Source organism: Danio rerio, chromosome 7 (assembly GCF_049306965.1).
Source record: "Danio rerio strain Tuebingen ecotype United States chromosome 7, GRCz12tu, whole genome shotgun sequence".
Taxonomy (NCBI): Eukaryota; Metazoa; Chordata; class Actinopteri; order Cypriniformes; family Danionidae; genus Danio; species Danio rerio.
The window spans coordinates 71,526,033-71,552,500 of record NC_133182.1 but is presented as its reverse complement, the minus strand read 5'-3'; the positions used below and the strand labels follow the sequence as shown (position 1 = coordinate 71,552,500).

Below are 26,468 nucleotides of genomic sequence, written 5' to 3'. Positions count from 1 at the left end.
CTATTAAGAAAAATAAAATGTTTTGAATGAGAAGCTGTAATGTAGCTGTGGCGGGATGAATTTTGGCGTGGCGCCCCGCCATGGAAGAATGAATGTAGTGGGAACCATGCAAGTGCTTTCTTATACTAAATAAAAAGTTAAACTTCCTTAACTGAAAATTTGTATTCTTTTAAAAATGTAATTTTATTTCATTAATCATTTATTTAAGCCATAATGTTTTTATTCTTTAATCTCATCTAAGCTATGCAGAGGTGTGAACAATCGGGACATTAGCTCTTTATGGTGCTATGAGAACCATTTCACCTTAAATCTGGTTTATACTTTTGCGTCAAGTAATCAACGTGACCCATGCAACGTGCGTAGCTGTGCATTCATACTTCTGCGTGCTGTTTCTGTTGCTCTGCAATAACACTTCTGAAACGCTAGTTGGCAGTGAGGTGTTAATGTTCCTTCAGTTTCTTTACTGGTGTTTTATTTTTTCTGAACGCTTTTTTCATCTACAAGGGGTTCAAACTCGCTCATTTTGAGGCAGGAACCGGCGGATGTGCAACAACTTTAACCATGAGGTGAAAACAAAACAAAACTTTCTATCCGGAGCTTCTTCTCGGCACTTCACACTTGTAAACAATCGATTCATCGGGCTCGCACGTCTCTTGGTCCCGCCCACACTTGTCAAGCTGACCAATCACAGAGCTTGCATTGTTGGAGTTACATTTTTTGAGAGGTGTGCATCAGTGACGCCCACGGCGAGGGCTATGCATCCACCCATAGGCTGTGCCTTAGCAAATGTGTGCGCTTGATGCAGAAGTATAAATCAGCCTTAAAGCGCCATGAAGTTGTGAAGGGCCATGAAAACCATGAATTTGATTGAAATAATGTAAAAACAACTCATTTTCACTTTTTTTGTGAAAAATGTGTCCTAATAGTGTTTATAGCAGAGTGGGACATATATGACTGTCAACATCTGAAAAATTGTGTTTTGGTGTTTCGTGACCCTTTAAATTACACTGGGGTTTTTTTCCCTCTAGAGTCGCCGATTTATGACACTATACAGAGGATTTTTTCTAAAGTTGCTTTCCCTTCTTCCTTTCCTACAGTGGCCATATGTGTTAGTCTGGCCTTGACACTCTCCAGGTGAAAATGAACATGCATGGTGCCAGTGGAGGCTGTGACCGGTCCAGAGATCGACGGCGCTCCAGTGATCGCTCGCGGGACTCTTCACACGAGCGGGGTGAAGGCCAACTCACACCCTGTATTCGAAACGTCACCTCACCCACACGACAACACAACAGTGGTGAGAGAACTTTCTTTGTCATTTTTGTTTTTAAAGATATTTTAAAATAATACTGATGCACTGATTTGGATTTTTTGAGGGTGTTAATTCACCTAAAAATGTCAATTTGGTTATTAATTATTTACAGCTTAAGGAGACATCACACATTTGAAGTAAAATCGTTCGATTCTGATTTTTGTCCAGTCAATCAGTGCACTTGAATTTAAAAAAAAAAGCCTATGGTTTGTGTTCATGTCCTGTCTGTGCAGAGCGTGAGGGTGGCTCATCACGGCCCAGCAGCCCCAGGCCTCAGAGGATTTCTCCCAGCAGCAGCAGCAGCAGTGGGGTGGCCAGCAGCCGCAACAGTAGCCTGTCCAGCTCAGAGGGCACCTACAAGAGCATGGTACCCGGTGAGATGGTCTTCGTCTATGAGAATGTCAAAGATGGAACCCGCAGCGTCCGCACATCAGAGAAGGTCACCCTCATTGTGGACAACACTCGCTTTGTGGTGGACCCCTCCATTTTCACAGCACAGCCAAACACCATGCTGGGAAGGTTAGAAGAGACTGCTCTTCTTTACACATTTGCACCTAGTACTAAGATTTGTTGATTTTGTGCTCTAAATGCCACATTTAGAGGCTGTTGAAAATACTTGCCATCATATTTAGTGTCAATTTTAATCAGACTTGAGGGCTCATTTACACAGAACACATTTTTCATTTAAATGCTCTACATTTTCATTGTTATATGTAAACATGTACTTGATAGTCATGCATGATCATTATGCTTATCTTTTGCAGCACCAATGCAATGTTATAATAGTTTTGGATTTTTAATAAGTTTTAGTTTTTATATCATTTTGACTTTTTAAATTTCAGTTAGTTTTAATTATTTTTAGAGGCAGATTTATTAGTTTTTATATTTTGAAATAGCTTTTTTATTTTATTTTTTTGTAAATTAGGATTTTTGTTGAGTGCAAGATTCAAAATCTTTAGAATACATTTCTATAATAAAAGCTCAACCAAAGATACATTTTTGAATCATGTATTCAGAGGATACATGACTAGGGCCAGACGGAATCTGCGGACTTTTTTTTTTGCTATTTCTGCGAAGAATTTTGGTAAAAATCTGTGGATTTCTGCAGAATTATTTTGGGAGTATACAATGGAGTATCATAACTAAAACCTTAATATATTAAATAAAAAGTAATAAATTACTGAATAAAAACTGAATAAATTCAGATTTACACATTTACGCAAGTAAATAAACAGAATTAATGATGGGCTGAAAATCTGCGGAATTCTGTGCGCGCAGATTCCATGTGGGCCTACATATGACCACTTCGATCTACCACTACCACATCTACCCATCCTCAAATTAAAATTCAACAGCCCACAAGATAGCAGCCTTAAGTACAAAATGTGTGCAAGGCTGCTTCTGGTGTTAGATACACTCACAGTAGTGATGGGAAGCTTGGATCTTTTCCACGAACCTTATTTAAATTCTATTACAACTTTCTGTTATGAAATAAACTTGCGTTTCACCAGATCCTCTCATTTAAGCCCTTGTTTAACCTGCTGCAGTTAAATCAGTTTGGTTCAGTCACAGCAGTAAGTTGTTTGTGGATATGTTCTTACCGGAGACCTGAATCATTTGAAACAATTCAATTCAATTTGGTGAAGTAGTTCATCCGGTTCACTTAGATCAGGGGTCACCAATCTCGGTCCTGGAGGGCCGGTGTCCCTGCAGGGTTTAGCTCCAACTTGCCTCAACACATCTGCCTGGATGTTTCAAGTATGCCAAGTAAGACCTTGATTAGCTTGTTCAGTTTTGATTAGGGTTGGAGGTAATATCTTCAAGACACCGGCCCTCCAGGAACAAGTGTGGTGACCACTGACTTAGATGATCCGATAAGAATAGAACGATTTGTTCGCGATCGGGATCACTAATACAGAAATAAAACCCATTTTTGTGCACAAATGTGTTAAATCAATACTTTTAAGTGTCTGCTCGGGTCATGTTTAATGATGTCACCGTGAGGCTGTCATGTCCAGCTGTTGCTTTTGTTGTGGGAGCAAAAGCGAGAACTGACTTGAGGAGGACTGGCTTGATTTAGCCAGTGGCTTCAGGATTATAGACTCCGAGGTGCTGTACGGGTCAAACATCTGGCGTAAAGCTGGCAGCGCGAAGTTAATAGATTTACTTTTAAAAGCCTTAGGTATTCAATACGTTTACAAGAGTGGAGACGAAGGAGGTTTTTGCTACATATTTAGTTTTAGTTAGTTTTGTATATACACAATACGGTTTCAGTTAGTTCTAGTTTTTTTTATTATTATTTTAGTTACCCAAATTGTTTTTCAATTCTAGTTTGTGTTTTCTCGTTCATTTTCGTTACTATAATAACCTTTTACCAGTCATCAATGTTCTAAAGCTGTGGGCTAACTCATGCCTAGCACAAATAAAATGTATACTGTATGCAATGTAACACAAACCCATACGGTCTCAAAGTAAACCTTGCATCCTTTTCTTTTATTTAAAAATTAGGCCTTAAAATAATACTATAATCTGATTGTTTCTAATATATTTTTCCATTGTAATCTGTTACAAATTTTTTGATGTTGTTGGTATAGAAAATGTTTTTATTCAGGAAACATTTTAAGGGAAATGTTTAAAAAGGTGTCTTCTGGAGAAATTTACAATCTTTAATCAAACTAAAAGATTGTATGTGACTCTTTTCAGTGTTGTGTTGTTTTTATGTTTAAGAAACTGATATGATTGCATGTTATATATTGTATATTTAATATAGGTTTTGCCATGAATAGACCAATGCTGCTAATACATTCATGTTTATTTTTATTTTTGAAGAATGTTTGGATCTGGACGGGAACACAATTTCACTCGGCCCAACGAGAAAGGAGAGTATGAGGTGGCAGAAGGCATCAGCTCCACTGTGTTTAGAGCCATTCTGGTGAGTCTGTTTCTTTCTAGATATTTCACTTTTAGGCTCTTAATTCTGCCTCTTAGTCCTTCCCTTGACCCCTCATTTCGGACATTCATGTCAAGGGGTAAGGGTGTTCCTATTCTCTTTATTTTGGAGGTTTAGGGGTAACGGAGGGCGCCACATAGCCCTTCAAACTGAGATTATTTAGGCAGGAATAAAACGATTATGTTTATTACAAACAAAGGGGTAAGAGAGTTTTATCTGAATATAACAGAACAGGGCTGCAAAACGAGCTAGGTACTTTATTTAAATTTTATTTTTATTTTATAATCATCCCTGAATAATTGTCATTTTTTTGATTGTTTAAGTCCATATTCGGAGCTGGCATTTAAGCTAACTGAATGAATCAGGATGTTCTATTTATGCTGCTTCTATAGACACGTTAATGTGATTTAAACATGATTATTACATTTAAAACTTGGCTCAGGCTATTTTTGTATCTGAATCTTTGTGTCTGTTTGACCTCTGAGTGAGTGACGAGTGTTTTTGTGCTTCAGTGCTGCGCATTTCAGTACAAAACAAGTGATTAAATTCACAGAAACACTGCATTATTTGGGAGGTAACTGTGTATATTGTGGCTTTTCTACTTTTTTATTAACAAGTGGATTTATTGCTGCCATATCAACCGCACATACATAATTAGCCACTTTGTGAAAGAATGTAAAGGCATCGAAGAAGACCTTTTCCACCCACTAAAACAGCCGGCTGTGCAGGTGGAGATAGATTTGGGTAGCCTGACTGAAAAAAACAATATCCCTGGGACGTCGGGCTACCGGATTTTGCATTTAACTTTCCTCAAGTTTTGATTTCTACAGGCCTCATTTCACTCAATTGAAACCCCCCATTACAAAACTGACTTTAAAACGATTAATAAATTACTTTATTCACATTACATTCTTACAAACTGAAGAACAATACAGGGCTCAACAATAAGGACTGCCCGATGGCCCGGGGCCAGCGTGTGAGATGCTCGGGACAGTAGACAGGATCATTACTGGCCCGATAGGGCCTCTAATGCCCTGTCACTAAAGTTTAATTTGCCTGTGACTATTTGTCAATTGCGTGCAAATACAGTCAGAATAGAGAAACCGTTTGTGTTTTTAAGCCTTCAAATGCTACCTTCTCGGTTCCTCTTATCTGATTGGATGTTGTGAGCATGTTATTTTTTTCCGTAACAATCAGTACAGCTAAGAGACAGCAACATGGCGGCAACATCAAGTAATCATGCTAAAGGAAAACATTTGTCTCTAACGTCTTGGAAGCAGACATTTACGAGGATATACCACGACTAAAAAAATGAAGTGATGTTTTGTACAGTTTGCCCTTAGTTTGGCAGGTCAGTCATCTTTTGGTTTTGCAAAAAAATACCTGCACATTTTGCTATTTTGTTTGCAAAACACTTTATTAACAATTTTGAAATTTAAATTCTAGATTTACAAACATTTTGACTTTTTTTTTATTTGTGGCTTAGAAATTAACTTTATTAACTTTTTATTTTATTAACTGTATTAACTGTTTTTGGTGGGGCCAGTGACAATATTGGCAGGGCAAGTAAAAATCTGAACCACTGGTCCGATTGGGCCAGTAGAAAAAATCCTTAGCGTTGAACCCTGCCATAGTGTAAAATAGGGTTGTAACGGTATGAATTTTTTACGGTATGATAATCGTCTAAAACAATACCACGGTTTGACGGTTTCGCGGTATACGGTATGTTACAAATGTTACAAAATAATAGAACAGTGAAGCAAATTTGACTTTTTCCAAATAATATATTTTCAGTTACTATAAACAACACCACTTACAATGAACAAATAAAAAAAATAAGAAAATAATAAATAATGTGTCAAAGTCCAAATAAAGTCCAAATAAACATGGTGCATATCCTCAGTAAAAAATAGATATAAATATTTACTATACTATAAATAGTTACATAAAGAAACTAGATTCAATATGGAACATCCTTAGGTTTTATGTGCCAGCATGGATATGGTTGTCTGTGGATATGGATATGGTTGTCTGCAATGCAGGCAAACAGCTGCACCTTCATTTGCGTCTTTTGAAAACAGCAAGAGCAGCAGTTCGTCTTTGCTGTGTCACTGTTTTGTCATGTTTCTGTGCTGCTGTGCATGCAAAAGTACTTAGTATGAGAATTATTTCATGCAAACCTTTTTTTTTTGCGTTTTATTTAGCCGCGCATAAATGTATGCCTATCTCTCATTCCGTGTTGTTCAAAAAGCTCATTGATGGTCCACAAACAAAAGCGAAACCTATGCTTATTGGTTGTGATATAGCGAGTTTGAACCAATCTGGGCATGGAGGAGGGACAATGCATCAATGTATCATGTCTGGTTTGTCCGGAGACACAGTGACGAGCGTTTCTTTGTCAAATCAGCGTTGTCAAATTTTGATGACGTAACCGCACTGATTCCGGATCCTCTGAAAGTCCGCAGATGGTATGTGATACAGCACTGGAAAGATGAGATTCTCTTCTTTATGCCAATCTTTGAATTGTATGAATCGGATCAGCGGATCAAAAGTTATTAAACATTTAAGAGCAATACTTATTTTTAGCCGCGGGCGGCTGTCTCGGTCTTTAAGGGTTAAAACCGTTGATATGCAATTGTTCATGGTATGATAATCGTGCACGTTCAAATCGTGGTAGACCGTCATACCGGTATATTGTAACAACCCTAGTGTAAAACCTTGTAAGAAAACTTCTAGGTAACCCATGGTGAATTATTCTCAGTTTTGACATTCCTGCATCACTCTCTTGAAAACTTGAGCCAGATAAAACTTGCATGTATAGAGTTATTATTATTATTATTATTATTATTTGCTTGTTACCTCTGCCTTGTTCTCCCTGTGACGAACATGAAACCACAGCTACAAACTGTTAGCTCTGGTTTTAGATCAAAGCATTTTATGCAAAGTTCTTGCATGAGGACTATCATCAGGAATATACCCAACTAACTCATTTTTCCAGATAGCAGATTAAATGGCAACTTTTTTAATTAAATGATGAAAAAGTCTTAATAGTGGATTTTATACTTATAAATGAGCATTTAGGGCTAATATGTGGACTGGTCGCAGGCTTTCACTGCGGGCTGCTTCATCTCTGGGAACATCCCATAATGAGCTTTCAGCAATAGCTTTTAAATAATGACGTTAAGTGCAGCATAAGCCTGCCATCAGCTTTGCTGTAGATCTGCTGTAATGATCTTTCCCTCTAGTGTCTGTTGTTTGTCTCAGGTAGCGTGCTGCTGTAGACTATCAGCAAACTTAGATATGTGCATTTAAACTATATGTCTTTAAAATTTAAAAAAAACATCCATTTCCTGCTAACATTTGAGCACGTTTTTAACAGCACTGGTTTGCTATTGTGTTCACATGCTCATCAGTTTAGCAAACTCACTGCTGTTTACTGAGTGTAATCACAGATACAGGGACATTGGTGTGTTTTAGGCCCCGTTTACACTAGTGCGTTTTAGTTTTAAAACTCAAAAGAGATCAAAAACGATCCGCGTCCACACTATCGTTTCACCTAGCGTCTCTGAACATATCTCCGTCCACACTACGCCACCAAAAACGTATATCACGTGACCAATCGCGCACTCTGGGCATGCGCGTTTTAGTATAAACAGAAAGCATGCTTCTCGCTCAGCATTTGGTTATTGTTAGTCAACAAACGCTGGTTGAACATTAAACGCGATGGCAAATAAAGCAAGAGAGGTATTTTTGTGGACGAGGTCGAGTTGTTAATAAACGTAACAAATGAATAACTGCACAATGGCGCCTAAAACAGACAATAGTGCAAACAACGCTCCCATTTCTGTGCCCACGTTGTTGTTTACAGTACTGTCTTCCGGTAGCGTTAAAGCCATGTGTTATAGTCATGTGATAGGGACTTGACGAATAAGGGAAGAATACGCAACGACACAAAAGCCCCAGGTAGCGAATCTCAGCAGTCCCGGCTCCGTTTTCAGATGTCTCCGTTTTTTCTCATCCACACTAATGCCTAGTTCAGACTGCGTGATTTTAGCCCCGATTTTTGGCTCGCCGACAGGTTTTGAGAAATCGCCGACAAATGCCTGAAATCACAGGCAAATCGCTGCTCGTGCATGTGAGTGACAATCACACAGTATGAACTTTCAAAGACGCGATCTGAGAGAATCGCCGATGAGTCGCCGATGCCTGCGAGATATTTGGCGTGCTGAATATCTGGAGCTGTCGGTGATTCAAATCATACCGTGTGAATTGAGTTTTGACTGAAAATAACATCAGCAATCGCCTACAGCCAATGAGAGAGCAGCATCCACTTGTGTGTGTGTGTGTATACCTGCTGCAGGCTAGCGGGAGGCTGGGGGAGAAGTTAAAAGCGCTCTTTTTCGGTTTATTTGGACCCACGAAATGGAGGAAAAACTAGTGCAGGTTTGACAGGACTCAGGAGCAACCGTGTCTGTTTGACGTTTCATACATAAAGAAATTAGTTTATTATCAACGTTAAGGAGAAATGGCTAATTCCCTTTAAACCTAGGTGAGCAAATATGGACATTTTCTACCCCATTAAAGGCTTCTTTCTTATTATGTAGTTAATAACAAAAGATATACTACGTGTTTTTGGCTGTGAGACGTAGTTTGGACTAACTTGTCGGTGATTCTTCCTATAGTAAAGTCATGCAATTTGAAGGTCCTTGTCACAGATCAATCTTGCAGTGTAAACAAAGCAGCGACGAAACGCTAGTCCAGATAGTCATGCAGTGTGAAAACATCTGTGACACGACTACTTTGAAAATCATGCAGTCTGAACTTGGTATAAGACAGAGCAGCAGCGTTTCGGAATGAAAATAGCCTCTCCAGCGTTTTCAAAACTATCCGTTTTCGGCGCTCGAGAACTCCGGCGTGGATGGATGGCGTAACTGTAGCAAAACTTATGCGTTTTAAAACGAAAACGCATTAGTGTAAACGGGGCCTCAAAGTTGCGATTCATCAGCGGATCGCTTATAAGTCAGGTTATAGACAAACCAGCTGATCAACGTGACTTTGAAATGCTCCAGTGTCCTTGTATCATTTTTAAAACTCCAGTTTCAATTGATACCGAATTCCAACATCTTGACAACCCTAAAATGAATAAGTACAATTCTGAGTATGTACTTAAAAAAAATAATAATTCTTTACAGAATAACAGCATATGAAATATTAATTGATTTAAATTGTACTATTTTATTTTATGAATCGACGTTATCAGGATATAAGGTTACATAGATCATATTATGTGTTTTTTGTTATATCACCTGTTCCTAAATAATAGAATGACACCAATTCTTAAAAAAAAAAAAAGTAATTTAATTTTAACTAGAGCTGCACAATTAATCGAAAAAAGATCTTGATCTCGATTTGACCCCTAGACGATCTTAATCCAGCATTTCTATCAATCATATTTTGAAGTTCAGGAGAGAAGCAAAGGCGGCTGCACGAGTCTTTTCATTGTTCCACATACATTGCTCAGCGACTTGGACACCTCTAAATGATGTTAAAACAGTCACATACTGTATTTATAAGATATAATTCACTAAAAAAATTAGATTTTTGTCTTCATATAATGCTGTTCTCGGCCAGGAAATTACATGTGACATGAGCTGCTGACTGTGAGCTGTTACCACAGAGAGGGCGGGGACGTGCCCTACTTACTGATAGACGTGTGCGCGTTTACTTTAGTGAAAATAACCTGCGTAGGCTGTAAGTAACAGGTAATAAATTTGTAAATAATATTCAGTTCATGGCACAGAGTGATTATTTAAGAGCCGCACGCGAAGTATGAACAGCACTTAGCAGTGAAAATGAAACTGAAAGTTTAAATAATCATATGTAATTTTAGAGTTATGATTGCGACAACCATTTAATATGTTTATTTTTTTATTGCGAACACACAGTTATGCTTGAAAATAATGTTTACAGTGTCAGTATAACTACTCTAGCCTAAATAATGTTGATTTTAGCAGTGAATTAAATGGTCTAATGTTTTCAATGACAGATTGCAAGCATAGGCCTATATCTCAAACATAATTCAACATTGGAATTATTATAAGTAGAATAGAATTATTTATAGAAACCAGTAGACCTACACATAATATTATTGTTGTTTTAGCATATGTTTGAGAAAAAAACAATAATAATTGCCGACTCATGTTAACCTTTATTTTACATCTACAGAATCGTGAGAAAATCGTAATCTTGATTGTTTAAAAAAAATCCCGATTCTCATTATAGCCAGAATTGTGCAGCTCTAATTTGAACTAATAATAATAATTTCAATTGCAATATCAAATATGTGTTTGTCAACAATGTTCCACATGAAAAATTGTTTCTCCAGTTAGATGACATTGAGCAGCAGTGCGCATGAGACTGGCTCTTATCCATGTGTCTTTAAGCAGTGCAGCGTCTCTAATGGTGTCTTTTGTGTTGTCTCCTTTTCTCTAAATGGCAGGATTACTATAAATCTGGGATAATCCGGTGTCCTGATGGAATCTCCATTCCTGAACTAAGGGAAGCGTGTGACTATCTGTGCATCTCTTTTGACTACAGTACTATCAAGTGCCGAGACCTGAGTGAGTAATGTTTGAAATTTCTGGTACATAAGATACACATTCACTGTCATGTGCACATCAGTACTGTGATATGTTGGGCTGGGTGATTTATTAAAAATTAAATCATCGTGATTTGAGCAAAGCAGTGATTGTCATGTACATCCTGTCAGGGAAGCACATGTAATCAGCAGCAAATCTCAGACCAGAGGGCGCTGTTGCATGGAGACTCCAAACACCCATGAAGGGGAATTAAAATCCAGGAAATCCTCATAGTATTGCATTATAAACAAAAGATTTAACTGCTGTTGTTAAGCATGACTAATAATTACACAACCATGGAGTCATCTCTCAGAATGATCTATTTCAGACACTTGATAGACATGTTAAGTAACCAATATACGTAAATAAGTAAAAACATGTTAATATATGTGGTATTTTTACATGTAGAATTTACCACACCCCACCATGGTTTGCTGAGAAGCGATGAAGACAGCTGCCATTATCACAGAACAACTCTTTCGATGTCATTGTTGTCTGATTGAATGGTTAATTTAATTACTTCCAGATTTGGCTAATACGCGTTTGTCTGTTCAGGTGCCCTGATGCATGAGCTGTCGAATGACGGCGCCCGGCGGCAGTTCGAGTTCTACCTGGAGGAGATGGTGCTTCCTCTGATGGTGGCGAGTGCTCAGAGTGGAGAAAGAGAGTGTCACATTGTGGTGCTCACTGATGATGACGTGGTGGACTGGGATGAGGAGTACCCGCCTCAGATGGGGGAGGAGTATTCACAAAGTAATCACACATTACTGTATTATCCTATAAGCACAGCATATTTGATGGTTTACAGTAATGCATTATTGAGTTATTGGATACTCTTTTAAATAATGGTTCGTTAGTTAATGTATTTACTAACAAGAATTAAACAAATTTGTCGTACATTTATTACTGAATTTATTCGACTTTGTAAATGTTATAAGCTAAATAGTGTTAGTTCATGTTAACACATTAGGTAATGTTAAACTATGATTAATAAATGCTTTACAAGATTATTGATACCTAATTTTAGTAAATGCATCAACTAATGGACCATTATTCTAAAGTGTTTCCAATTTATTAACCAAAACAAAGATGTATGTTTTCGTTTAGCCAAAATACATAAGGGTTATTTATTTATTTATTTATTTATTTATTTATTTATTTATAATTTTTTAAATGTTTTTATTTATTTGTGTATTTATACATTTATTTATTTATATATTTATGTATATATTTATACATTTATTTATTTATGTATGTATTTATACATTTATTTATTTATGTGTTTATACATTTATTTATTTATTTATGTATTTATTTATGCATTTATTTATACATTTATTTATTTATGTATTTATACATTTATTTATGCTTTATTTATGTATGTATTTATTTATGTATTTATACATTTATTTATTTATACATTTATTTATTTATTTATTTATTTATGTATTTATACATTTAATGAAATATATGTGGCTATAAAATATGTTCCCCATTTTTTTTTTCCCAGTTATATACAGTACCAAGCTGTATCGTTTCTTCAAGTACATTGAAAACCGTGATGTAGCCAAATCAGTTTTAAAAGACAGAGGACTCAAGAAAATTAGACTGGGTATTGAAGGTAAGCATCCTTTTTCTCAAATTGTACTGGTTTAATCAATTATACAACAAGCTTTCGTTGAAAGAGATTGTTAACTCAATTTGCAGTAACATGAAATTAAATATGGAAGTAGGAGTCAGGTTTTGAGTTGAGAAGCAATGATTTTTGTCGTACCGTATTGTTTAGTGTATAGCAAGCTGGCTTTTGGCTGATATAACTACAAAATTTTCATGCTAAATTCAGTTATAGAAGTTGGTTATACATACATCAGCTAAATGGCCTAATATTTACTACGTTTTATAGTAAATTCTTCATCATCAACATAATTTTCCAAATGCTACATTGAAGAGCAAGATTTAGTTTGAAGCTATGTAATATATTGTATGTAATGTGGTTTAGTGTGTTTGTCACATTTGCGTCGGCTGCACTTTTATTAAACAAACAGGTTTGCGTCTGGCTTTAAATTGAAAAAAAAAATGTAATTTACACAAGCCTACTACCATATCTGACTATCTACTATAATATTTGATACATGAATGACTCTACATGATCAAAATAAACTGTTAAAACCTCTTCAACAATAGCTTTAGACAAATCATGCTAAAATTCCAATGTTAGCTATTGATACAGTGAACGTAGCCTTGTTCAAATACTAGACACAATAGAGTTTGAGCTTGCAAAATTCTGTCGATCGGCGCTGCGAAAGGGGCGGGATTAAACAAGATAATTCGACATCTAAAAAAGCAAGTGATCCCTTAATTTTTCTAATTTCTGTCCAGAAAGCTCATGTTTTGGTCCCCGATTGCTCTCATGCACTCAAGTGATGCGATTTCGCAGGTCAGAGTTCACAAGCTTGAACTTTACAAAGCAGCGAACTGCGAAACTTGACGCATAACCTTGCGTTTTCGGTCTGACGCATTCACGTGCGTATGAATGGAAGTCTATGGGGAGAAAAGTCCAGTGTGACCGCAGGTTGAAACAAAATGAATAGGAACAAATGAAGAAAGAGGGGAGAGTACTTCATGTACTGCACTTTATGTATAATTAATTTTAAAGAACATAATACAAAACAAAAATAAAACCTCAGGATATGGGAGTCCAGAATAACAAACAAAACAATCCAATAACTAATTTAAAGACAAACTTCCCTAACAAAATACACTTCCCTTTCTCACTGTCTACCCACCAAAACAGGAGAAAAAGGTTTTAATTAAAAAAGGACACCCCACACCTTACTCATACAGTCATAAACTAATTCACATTATATAAAAAAAAGTGTGTAGTGTATGTGTGAGCAAACCTGCCAACACTCCTGCTTTTTCCCAGGAGTGTCCAGTATTTCAGACCCATCTCCTGCCACACTCCCATTTTGTTATTTATCCCGGAAAACTTCCGTAATGTCAACCATCCCCAGACCATATATATATATGGCCATATATAGACACACACACCATAAATACACACACACAACTGAGCACAGCGTTTTCATGACTTGATTCAACCGGGATCTGCTACAGTGTTTGTGGGCGGGGCCACAGGTTTAAATTTTCCCAGGTTTGCATGCACAGCAATTGGGCGGGGCTTAAGTTTCCTATTGACGTCACGCCGAAACGACTAAAGACTTGTTATCAAGACGATTCATTTGAAGTACTATGAGTCGACTCTTTTATAAATGAATCAATAGTTTTAAACACTGTGCACTTTTAAGCCTTAGCTGGATATTTCACTTCACTTAAAGCTGTTACACACTACATGGAAGGTCATTTTCAAAAACCCATAATAGAGGCTCTTTAAATATTAGCGCTTCTTGCAATTTCTCAAAAAGATGATTTTTTTTTAACTTTCTTGAATATTCTTTACATTGTGTTGAATGATTACTTCAAAAACAGTGAATCACAATAAATGACCTAATCTGGGTTTTTACAGAGGTGGACACAGACTTGCCTTTATCATGCAGTCTTAATTCTGTGTGAGGGTTTATGAATGACAGAATTGTCATTTTGGGTAAACGTACTTTTCCAATACTCTGGAAATCAAAATGCATAAATCTTGAATCTGCAGGTTATCCGACATACAAAGAGAAGGTGAAAAAGCGCCCCGGCGGCCGACCCGAAGTCATCTACAACTACGTCCAAAGACCCTTCATCCGCATGTCCTGGGAGAAGGAAGAGGGCAAGAGTCGACACGTGGACTTCCAGTGCGTGAAGAGCAAATCCATCACCAACCTGGCGGCGGCGGCAGCAGACATTCCCCAGGACCAGCTGGTGGTGATGAACCCCGGACCACAGGTGGACGAGCTGGACATTCTTCCCAACCACCCTCCTCCAGGTCACCACTACAGCAACAACTTCAACAACGAGCCTGACTCCGACGCCCCGTCGCCCGCCGTCTGAGAGCAGGCCGGCCATTCACAGCATGCTGGAGCATGAAACCCCAGTGACACTATAACCAGATTGCCTTCTGCACCTCCTCCACAGCCTTAGAGCCTCAACTGTCTAGTTACTGTATTCATTAAGAACAAAAAAAAAAAAGAGGAAAAAAATACACCATGGACTTGGGATACTGGCAAGGGCAGTGCTCTCCTGATCTGTCTTCACTCATTTTTATTTTTATTATGTTTTTTTTATATACTTGACCAAAGGAAATTTATTTTTATTTGTTTGAAGTTACGTCAGCAACCTCACTTCTTTTGTAATTGGGCCTATTATATGATTTGAAATATTATTATTGTTCTTTTCCTTTTTATTACAATATGATTATGCATTGAATTTAACTATTATTATTATGAAGTTCCTTTCACTTGATGCATTTGGGTTTGGTGCCACTTTTATTCTGGGAAGCTGTCCGGTGATCTCCTCCAAGCTCCTGTGCCGTGATGGCGGCGTCTCCTCAGGAGCTCCATTTGCTTGGTGAGTGAATGCAGTGTCTTTTTCTTTCATTTTTTTTCTTAAATGGACGTTAATTTATCTGCTCAAGATCTGTCTGTTCAAACGCTTGAAAATCATTGTATTAATAAAGATATATAATATACTGTATTTGACATCTATCTTAGTATTTGACTAGCAACAAAGACTATTGGAGAATCGGTGTGTTTATGGCGGAAGAAGCTACAAACACTGACGTCAATACACTCTACAATATAGGCTTGGGCTGAAATATGGTAAATTAAATAGACAAGTATTAAATATTACAATTATTTATTTAATGCCTACAAATGCGTATGTGTGATTGTCATCATGGTGCAGTGTGGAGAGAGAGAGAGGTGAGGTGGCGAGTCGCGCACCAAGTGACCTGCAGTTTGGCAGTATTTCCTGTAAATACGAACTAGAGGTCTGCATTCCCGCTGCTGTACCGCAGGAGCCGACCAGATTTCTTGCCGTGCGGGAATGAGTTTCCGAAAAAAAGCACGTAACTCGGGTGTAATTTGAAAGGGAGCTCCTGAGCGAGCGAGCATGCGCGCATCTGCGTGGATGCTGTATGTGTTTGTGTGTGCGTACAAGAGAATGAGAGAGGGCGTCCTGTGCAGATCTCCAATACAAACAAGACAAACGGGTGACCGCGAACCTAAAGTCGCATATACGGTATTTAGTTTCTGAAGGATTTAGGCACAAACCAACAGTTTAATGACGCTGTCTGAGTTTTACGTCATAATTTTTTAATTATGCACGGTAATACCGGATAACGGGGTAAAATAGGGAGGAGGTTTGACGATATCAAAATTGGGATACCGCCCAAGCCTAGTACAATGTTTTCTACTGGTTTCAAGGACGTAATGACCAGTAATGGATATTTTTCTGTAATGCTGAATACACTTATGTACATCGCTAGGACTGAAACTTTTAATCAAATTATTCCATTTAATCGATATGGGAGGTGGAGACTCCCTTTACTGACAATTTAAAACATAAACATTATATTCCCTAGTAGTCAATTCATTCAAATACCCCTCAGTGTTAAAAATTGACTATTGATTTCTTAATCTAAATCTCACTTGATGGTACAATAGGTTTTTGAAATAGCTGGAAATGCCATAAAACAGTAAAAAAATTGAATTATTTATTGTATTAATAGACATATTTACAGGGTGGGCCATGTATATGGATCCACCTTAATAAAATGGGAATGGTTGGTGATATTAACATCCTGTTTGTGGCACATTAGTATATGTGTGGAGGCAAAATGTTCAAGATGGGTGGTGGCCATTTTGAATTCGGCCATCTTGTATCCAACTTTAGTTTTTTTCAGTTGAAAGAGGGTCATTTGACACATCAAACTTATTGGGAATTTCACTAGAAAAACAATGGTGTGCTTGTTTTTGAAGTAACTTAATTCATTCATGAGTTATTTACAAGTTTCTGACCACTTATAAAATGCGTTCAATGTGCTGCCCGTTGTGTTGGATGCTCAGTGCAACCCTCTTCTCCCACTCTTCACACACTGATAGCAACACCGCAGGAGAAATGCCAGCACAGGCTTCCAGTATCTGTAGTTTCAGGTGCTGCACATCTTGTGTCTTCTCACTTGTCATGTGATTGGATGATTAGAAATTCATGTCAACGAACAGTTGGACAGGTGTACCTAATAAAGTGGCCAGTTGGGTAGGTCTACATAATCACCTTGTAGTTTTGAAATTATTGCTTTTTTTGCTTTGAGTAGGCCATTCTAAGGGCAGGCTTTTATGATGTTTTAAAAATAAAATCAGTTCACTGTTTTAACTATTTATATGTATCGGCTAATATATCGGTTATCGGCCTACAAATCTAGTTATCGGTTAGAGTTATCCCTGATTTCCATTCATAGGTTCCATTTCTGGTGACTGATTTTTGATAGATGTTACTGAGCAACAGTTATTTATTATTTTTTCAAAAAGGATAATCATGAGTCATAAAGCATTACTTTGCTACAGCAATCCACATGTAAAAATGTTTTTAGGGGCTAAAATCTAAACCAATACCACCTGACAGCCCATGCTACTTTAGAATTTGATGTCTATGTTAGGGTTGTCACAATATGTCAATCAGCTGGTTTGTGTATAAGCTGAAATAAAAGTGATCTGCTGATGAATCGTGACTTTAAAACACTCCAGGGTCCCTGTATCTGTGGTTACACTCAGTGAACAGTGGTGAGTTTGGTGAAGCAATGACCTTCACGGCCAATCACAGTCATTTCTATTGAGCATGTGAAAACATAGCAAATCAGCGCCGTTTAAGAACGTGCTTAAATGTTAGCGGAAAATAGACATTTTTAAAATGTTAGTATCGATTGGTACCAAATTCCAGTATCTTGACAAAGCTAGACTACGTTACAAATATTGTCAAGAGTATTCAAAACATATGGTTATTCAAATCTAATCTAAATACCAACGAACTGCCCATGCTACTTTAGAATTTCATATCTATGTTAGGGTTGTCATGATACTGGAATTCGGTACCAATTGATACTGAATTTTTTTTAAAACGGCGCTAATTTGCCATTGTGTTCATATGCTCAACAGAAATGTCTGTGATTGGCCGTGAAGGTCATCGGATCACCAAACTCACTGCTGTTTACTGAGTGTAACACAGATATAGGGACACTGGAGTATTTTTAAAGTCACGTTGATCAGCTGGTTTGTCTATAAGCTGACATACCAGCGATCTGCTGATGAATTGTGGCTTTAAAACACTCCAGTGTTCCTGTATCTTTGGTTACAAACAGTAAACAGTGGTGAGCTTGGTGAACTGTTGACCTTCACAGCCAATTATAGTCATTTCTATTAAGCACAATGGCAAATCAGCGCCGTTTAAGAACGTGCTTAAATGTTAGCGGAAAATAGATATTTTTAAAATGTTAGTATCGATTGGTACCGAATTCCAGTATCTTGACAAACCTAGTCTACGTTACAAATATTGTCAAGAGTATTCAAAACATATGGTTATTCAAATCTAATCTAAATACCAACGAACTGCCCATGCTACTTTAGAATTTCATATCTATGTTAGGGTTGTCATGATACTGGAATTCGGTACCAATCGATACTGATTTTTTTTTAAACGGCGCTGACTTGCCATTGTGTTCATATGCTCAACAGAAATGTCTGTGATTGGCCGTGAAGGTCATCGGATCACCAAACTCACTGCTGTTTACTGAGTGTAACACAGATATAGGGACACTGGAGTATTTTTAAAGTCACGTCGATCAGCTGGTTTGTCTATAAGCTGACATACTAGCGATCTGCTGATGAATTGTGGCTTCAAAACACTCCAGTGTTCCTGTATCTTTGGTTACAATCAGTAAACAGTGGTGAGCTTGGTGAACTGTTGACCTTCACAGCCAATCACAGTCATTTCTATTAAGCACAATGGCAAATCAGCGCCGTTTAAGAACATGCTTAAATGTTAGCGGGAAATAGATATTTTTAAAATGTTAGTATCGACTGGTACCGAATTCCAGTATCTTGACAACCCTAGTCTACGTTACAAATATTGTCAAGAGCATTCAAAATATATAGTTATTCAAATCTAATCTAAATACCAACGAACTGCCCATGCTACTTTAGAATTTCATATCTATGTTAGGGTTGTCATGATACTGGAATTCGGTACCAATTGATACTGAATTTTTTTTTAAACGGCGCTGATTTGCCATTGTGTTCATATGCTCAACAGAAATGTCTGTGATTGGCCGTGAAGGTCATCGGATCACCAAACCATGCTACTTTAGAATTTGAGATCAGTTACAGTATTGTCAAAAATATGGATATCCAAATACCACCGAACTGCCCATGCTACTTTAGCTTTCATATTCCAGTCGTCCCTGATTCATAAGAGTGATATTTACGATAAAAAATGACATGAGGCAAACAAAAATGTTCAATATGAGAAATACTTTTATTTTAAAAAATATGTCACTGCCCTTTGAGTTCATTAAAATCTTTTACATTCAGATAAATTAATTCATACATGTTTTAATACAGAGTAACTACAATACATATCATTTCTCTTAATAAACAATAAAACGAACCAAAAAATATATATACAAACACAAAATAAATGCTGAGGTGGCTATAAAACGTATAAAGCCCAGCAGTATTTGTGGTGCTTTGTTTTGTGGAGCTGAAATCAAGCTTCCGAAGTCTGTAGTCTATAAAACCAGCTCTGATAACGATGTCGAGAGATCTATAGTACCACTGTGTCCCAAACAGTTGCAGTCGAAATAGTCTGTATTATTATTTATTTTAGATCGCCAATTAAACATTTGAGTAGAGCACCAACAAAAGACCCATGGTTCTGCTACAAATAATAATTAAAAATACTTTTTTATATTGTTAAACCACAAATGGTAACTACGAATTAATCATAGCTGCGTCCGAAATCGCCAACGACATTTGAATGTTCTATTCGACCGATTAAAAAAAGTTTGTTCTATACAATATGAATGCGAGTAGTATTAATGGAACTCGGACGTACTACGTCATGATGACATGACCTACCCGCGTCAGTTGCGTCGCTTCACTCCCATTCATGAATTATCTCGCAAAGCATAAAGGGATAGCATAGTGTCCATCAGACTTCAGAATCTTGACGGAAGTAGTAGGTCATCTGGGTGGTACTTGCATACAGTTTTTCGAATTTGAATTTAGACAGCGCTCAGCTCGCATGTTGTCTTTAGCGTACTATATAGTATGGAAGTATGCGATTTCGGACACAGCACATGTTTTTGTTACACTCACCACAGGTCATCCATGGTATTTGTAGTAAAACTGCGATCAAACAAATAGCAATCGTTATACCAAAAACAACAACAACATGATTTTATAATAATAATAATACCCATGGTTAATATTTATAGGGAAACATTATCTGGATCTTTTAACGTTGGATTTGTTTTGAGCTCTGGTGATTTGTTTTGAAACATCTCTTTGCATTTCTATTTCAAAATATTTGTTACATAAGTTTTGTAGCTGAATTTATGATGAAAGATTAAATACCTTATTTTTTCCCCTGAATTCTTTGCAACAAACTTGAAAAAGATATAATTATTACATAATATTTATCGTAGTAGATTACTATGACTATTAGTCGTAGAAGTTTTAATATTAGTTACTAATAAAATAATAATATATAGTTGAAGTCAGAATTATTAGCCCCCTGAATTATTAGCATCCCTGTTTATTTTTTTCTTGTATTTCTGTTTAACGGAAATAAGATTTTCTCCACACATTTCTAAAGATAATAGTTTTAATTACTTATGTCAGTTACCTGATTTATTTTATCTTTGCCATGATGACAGTAAATAATATTTCACTAGATATTTTTCTAGACACTTCTATACAGCTTAAAGTGACATTTAAAGTCTTAACTAGATTAATTAGGTTAACTAGGCAGGTTAGGATAATTAGGCAAGTTATTGTATAACGATGGTTTGTTCTGTAGACTATCGAAAATCAATATAGCTTGAAGAGACTTATAATTTTGACCTTAAAAGGGTTTTTTAAAAATTTAAAACTGCTTTTATTCTAGCCTAAATAAAACAAATAAGACTTTCACTAGTAAAAAAAATATTAGCAGACATACTGTGAAAATTTCCTTGCTCTTTTAACCCTTATTTGGGAAATATTTTTAAAAAGTTCAAAGGGGGGCTAGTAATTCTGACTTCAACTGTATATAATTATTCACAATGCTTTGTGGGATTGTAGTTTTTTCCTGTCAATTCTTTGGATATATATATTTTTTTTAGAAATCAATAAAAGTCAAATTTTGTTATGTGATTTATGTGACCTAAAATGGCTTATTTTGTCTGACCTTTCTCTAAATCTGCCCCAATGTTTCTGCTATTTCATGTGTTGTAAAACACAATTTAGCTTATTTTTTATTCATCACAGGTCATGTCTGTTTATACGTTTTCAATATTAAAAAAAAACGTATATTCTTCCTCTCCGTTTTGGCCTTCCGGTCCACACTGAGACGTGGTTTTTAGGCAATGAAAACATATCTCTTTGAAAACGCTGTCCAAAGTGTATTCATGTGAAAATGCTGGTTTCGTGTTGCGATGTGAAAATGGAGGCTTTCAAAAACGATGACGTATTTTAGTCATGTGACCAATTTAACTAACATGGTGGATGACGCAAACCAGATGTTTTAAATGCTGTCTGTTTTGTCAGCTTTATTAACATCAGTTTGTAAATGCTCCGTATTGCCTCTCTTCGATGGACTTACTGGTAGCTATTATTCAGCGGCGGACAATCGCGACATTTTGCTGCAACGTTTCAAAGAGACAAAGTAAATTAACGGAAGATGGATATAACGCAGGTAAAAGTGTCTTACATCTGTACGCATGAGCAGTATAAGAACAAAATCGGGGTTTTTTTTACCCGTTTTAGTGTGGATGATGGAAATAACTGAAAAAGACAGTGTGGAACGTTTATAAACAAAACCTCCATTATTCGGATTACTGTAGACACTAAATTGTAAATATATGATGAAAAGTCATGGAAATGAACTTTTTGTAAGTGAAAATCATGGAAAAGTCCTTTGGGGTAAAGTGGAAGTCTTTGTTTAAAGTGGGCGGAGCTACCTGAGACACCTTGACTAAAACAAACGTAACATCACCAACAATAACAGCTTCGGCACATGTTGATTGTCAGGTTCATAATAACGTCATTGCTGTGGCAACCTGTCAGGACACAGTAAGAAAGAGTCATGATTCCCTCAGAGCGGCCAGGGCAGGTCACTGAAGTCCACTGGTCCCCCGAGACCTGCGTCGGCCTCCAGCAGGCTCATGATGATGGCCATCGCCGCTTCATCACTGCTGGGGCTGCTTGAGCCCGGCTCGTCCATGATGTCCCCGATCCCAATGTGAGAATTGTCACCTGTAAACCAGAGACCGTGCTGTGAGCCGTTTCATAAATAATGCTGACCAATGAATAGTTAATACATCTTTAAAGCTTACTTAAAATGGAGCTGTTTGAGTATGGGTATCCTATGCTGTCCTGGCCTGACCCAAGCCCTGCAGAGGGAATGTCTGGAGTCCCGCCATTGGACATCTTGAGCAGTTAGGAGAAAAAAAGAAAGAAAAACAATTGGAAGATACATTAAAGGGTAGCTATATTATGCCGCTTTTTTTCCTGAGATGTAAAATAAGTCTGATATCCCTTAAATGTGTACGTTAAGCTTCAGAATACCACACAAATCATTTTTTAGAACTCTTTGAAACGGCCCCTTTATAGGCTTTGATGCACACTGTGCTGTTTTAGCGACTGTTGCTTTAAATGTAAATGAGATTGTGCTCCCAGCCCTCTTTTCAAAAATAGTCTATGGAGAATACGGTGTTTATTTGTGCATCGTAAAACTCATCAATCTTGACGCCGTAATGCCTCATTCACACTAGCAGCGACTTTGTAGCTGCCTGACGCTCTGGGTGGCGACCTGCTGCAAACAGGTCTGTGTAGGTCTACAGCATGGAGAATACAACCAGCCCCTAAGCGAGCTGAGAGAGGCTTACGTGAGCTCTACTCGTGCTCCTATTGGCTGTCTCTCAAGAAAGTCGCTCTTCATTTGCATAAAGTTGAAGGATTCTCAACTATAACAAAATAACCCCCATAACATCTATAACACCACAAGCCCCTGTACAGGTTAGTAACAGACTAAAACACTATAGATGGAGCAGCGTGGCACGCTATACAATGTTCTTAGAGCTCCGACTAATACATTGACATTAATGCTTGTATACTTAGGGTGCTTTTACATCTGTAGTTCGCTTCATTTGGTCCGGACCAAGGGCAATAAATGATACATTGTTGCATTTTCTGCTGTCTTTGGGTCGTTTTCACACCACACTGCTGGCTTTGGTCTGAACCAGTTGGAACGAATCAAAATGCAGTCATCTGACAAAATTCCCATCTCTCATTGGGCGGGTGTTGTTAAACATATTTCCTAAATTGCTTATTGATTGGTCAGAAATTACGTGCGGGAAATGCTAATGAACTCTGGCAGGTAAACAAAACCGGCAGACACAAAATGTCGTTTTTATTTTAGAGGGACGACTGCGCTGACCGATTGTATGCCTGCTTTAGACAAACAATATATTTCGAGAATGAAGCGCGGCCACGGCTGTAAAACAGTGTTCTAATGCATCGCTCGTCACTCGTTCACAGGAGGCGGCGTAAATTAATTTAGCTAAACTGCGACATGGTCATCTTGCGGAAATATTACCAACGATCCACCAGGTAATGTTTTCCTCTCTCTCTCTCTCTGTTGGTAAAGCGCTGTCAACAAATATTGTTCCTCCATATCCCATAATGCACAGCGCATCGGCCTACGGCAGCTGGATTAGTCCAAAAGGCGCAGTACTTTTTGCGGTTGGACCTGTTTTAGTACGGATCATGTTCTCACCACAAACGAACCGCTCCAGGGTTCGTTTGAAAGCGTACCGAGACCACCTCTTCAAGCAGGTCTCGGTGCGCTTATTTGGTCGCTTTTGGTGCGCACTCGAGTACAATTGCTGCATTCTCACCTGCCCAAACGAACCGCACCAAAAGGGAAAACGAACTCTAGTGCGATTCAATCCAACTAAACAAGGCAGGTGTGAAAGCACCCTTAGACTGTAAAAGGCTATCTAAGGGGATAGACCTTCATCTCTAAACTTATAATACTATTTGAATCATATAGTGATAACTCAAAGTTATTAATAGTTTAAGTAAATCGGTCTGCTTAATTCTATAGTACTGATCATAGCATGACTAAATAGCTCTGTTTGATTTAGCAGATAGCAGCTCTATGGGGACTAATCTGAGTAAGTAGAGTTCTGCCATTTTAGGATAGCGGTAAATCGTAAACTGTTTAGTGACCAAGACTGACATGCTTGTGTTTGAGATTGTATACTCGGCCGGTACAAGACTCAGGATGTTATAGGAATCCAAATGAACGAGAATAATATACAATAACAAACCGAAGAAAATATTTAATCTTAATCTAATGTATTATTAAAAAAAACAAAATAATCTCATCAATGTTTTATAATTGGAGTCAGATAAAACAAGGATAAATATATAAATATTCTAAACCACCTCATACTAAAATTGGAGTCAGATATGAGTTACATTTAAAGTAAATCAACATTGTGCACTGGAAAGACCGAACATGCAGGTAACCTTCGCCCACCAGTAGACACTGTCATTGGACTAACTGGCTGGACCTTATGGCTAATAATTCTGACTTCCCACTGTATATTGTGATACAGCTACAATTTCACCAGATCACTTGAATAGCTTTATTTTTCATTAAAGTCATTAACTTAGATTGGAGAATGGAGCAGAAGCGTTACCTTTCTGGCAGCTGGTGAGGAGGTGTCGGGAGGAGGTGTGCTGTTGGAGATATTCAGCGGGCTTGAGCCACAGCTAGAGGGCGACGAGCCTCGTATCCTGTCAGGTTAGAGCATTAAACCACATGAGACGTCAACGGAATCACGATTTAAGAGTCTAATAAAACTGTAACCTGATCATTCTTACCTGTGAATCTCCATCACTTCTTCTGCGATCATGCGGCCGATCTTCCCTGCTCCTGCTCTTGTGCCTCCGGGGAGTCCAGGAACGGTTTTCCCTGAGCCTGCAGAGCGACATCATGAAAAAACCCTGTTATGCTGGATTCACATCACGTCATTTAAAGTCAGTGTGATTTGGAAGTTGCAGAGACTTTTATTTCAAGAGTTCACACTTGGCTTATGATTGATTATAAAGCTTGTCCCGGGAGAGAGCCCTGAGCTCATAAGATCCTCAAGCCCGGGGCTCCCTCCTGTTTGCAGGGGGAGAGGGGGGTTTGAGCTCAGGTAGATCTCGAGAACTCCCCTGCTGTAGTAGCTAATGAACAGATAGTGGTTGCTCTTAAAAGATAACTACTTACTATGAGCATGTCTATGGTGCTGATTTGGATTAGCCAATTAACTTAGGCCGTACTCACACTAGGTACAGTTGCCTCGAACCGGGCCAAAGCACGCTTGTCCCCCCTCCCGTCTCCCCCGACGGCCCGCGCTCACACCATATCGGGCCTCGGCACGCTTACGTCATCGCTGCTGCGCTGTTCAGAAGCGCTCTCTATGGCAAGCCTTTTTAGCATTTAAATCTTTGTTCTGACTCCATAAATATATTTAGAGATATCTCTAATTATATTTTGACTAGTCATAATTATAATTCGACTAGTCAGAATAACAATTAGAGATATCTACAATTGCAATTGTACTAGTACGAAATCAGATTGGAGATATCTGCAAATATATTATGACTAGTCATATTCCTCCATTGACTTCCATTGAAAAATATTTGCAGATATCTCTAACTGAGTTTTGACTAGTCACAATTGTAATTAGAGATATCTCTAACTGAGTTTTTACTAGTCATACATTTGGAGATGTCTTTAATTCGTAATATTTAGAGATAATTACAAATATATTTGAAGATATCTTTAATTAATTTACTAATAGTCGAATTACAGTTGTAAATATCTTGAATTGGATTTTTGACGAGTCAAAACTCAGAGATATCTGCAAATATTTTTTAATGGAAGTCAAGGGAGGAATATGACTAGTCATAATATATTTGCAGATATCTCCAATCTGATTTCGTACTAGTACAATTGTAATTGCAGATATCTCTAATTGTCATTCTGACAAGTCGAATTATAATAATGACTTGTCAAAATATATAATTATATCTCTAAATATATTTATGGCTAGTCAGAACAAGGTTTAAATGTTAAAACGGCTTGCCATACGCTCTCACTCAGCAGCACAGTGGAGATTTCTCGAGTTATATCCTTTCAGTCGTTTGTTATGCAGTCAAATATTTCGCCAAACAGTCCTTAGGGATGCGGGGACACAGTCAGATATTTTAGCGAACAGATCCGCCACTTTTGGTGCTCATAAACAATCAAAGCTCTCGTGCTGCAGGAATGAGGAGGTCTGCTGAAGGCGCGCAGCTGGCGTGCTGTGAGAGGTTTG

At 37.6% G+C, this 26,468-nt stretch overlaps 2 protein-coding genes across 5 annotated transcripts in view; one reads left to right on the top strand and one right to left on the bottom strand.

The window, feature by feature from the left end:
* The window catches only part of btbd10b (BTB (POZ) domain containing 10b), a 21,551-nt gene extending 6,021 nt beyond the window's left edge, over positions 1 to 15,530 (top strand). Inside the window, exons 2-8 of the mRNA XM_682338.9 lie at positions 1,098 to 1,294; positions 1,543 to 1,828; positions 4,139 to 4,241; positions 10,759 to 10,879; positions 11,453 to 11,650; positions 12,408 to 12,518; positions 14,559 to 15,530. Of these exons, the coding sequence (XP_687430.2) occupies positions 1,141 to 1,294; positions 1,543 to 1,828; positions 4,139 to 4,241; positions 10,759 to 10,879; positions 11,453 to 11,650; positions 12,408 to 12,518; positions 14,559 to 14,890 (1,305 nt within the window). The 5' untranslated portion in view covers positions 1,098 to 1,140 and the 3' untranslated portion in view covers positions 14,891 to 15,530. The remainder of the gene's footprint in view (positions 1 to 1,097; positions 1,295 to 1,542; positions 1,829 to 4,138; positions 4,242 to 10,758; positions 10,880 to 11,452; positions 11,651 to 12,407; positions 12,519 to 14,558) is intronic.
* Positions 15,531 to 21,056: 5,526 nt separating this feature from the next.
* The window catches only part of bmal1b (basic helix-loop-helix ARNT like 1b), a 58,625-nt gene continuing 53,213 nt past the window's right edge, over positions 21,057 to 26,468 (bottom strand). For 2 of the 4 annotated variants that reach the window (XM_005166616.6, XM_009303573.5), the window contains 4 exons: positions 24,985 to 25,081; positions 24,801 to 24,897; positions 22,428 to 22,521; positions 21,057 to 22,347 (listed from right to left, as the gene is read on the bottom strand). In XM_005166616.6, the coding sequence (XP_005166673.1) occupies positions 22,187 to 22,347; positions 22,428 to 22,521; positions 24,801 to 24,897; positions 24,985 to 25,081 (449 nt within the window). In that variant the 3' untranslated portion in view covers positions 21,057 to 22,186. 4 annotated transcript variants of the gene reach the window in all.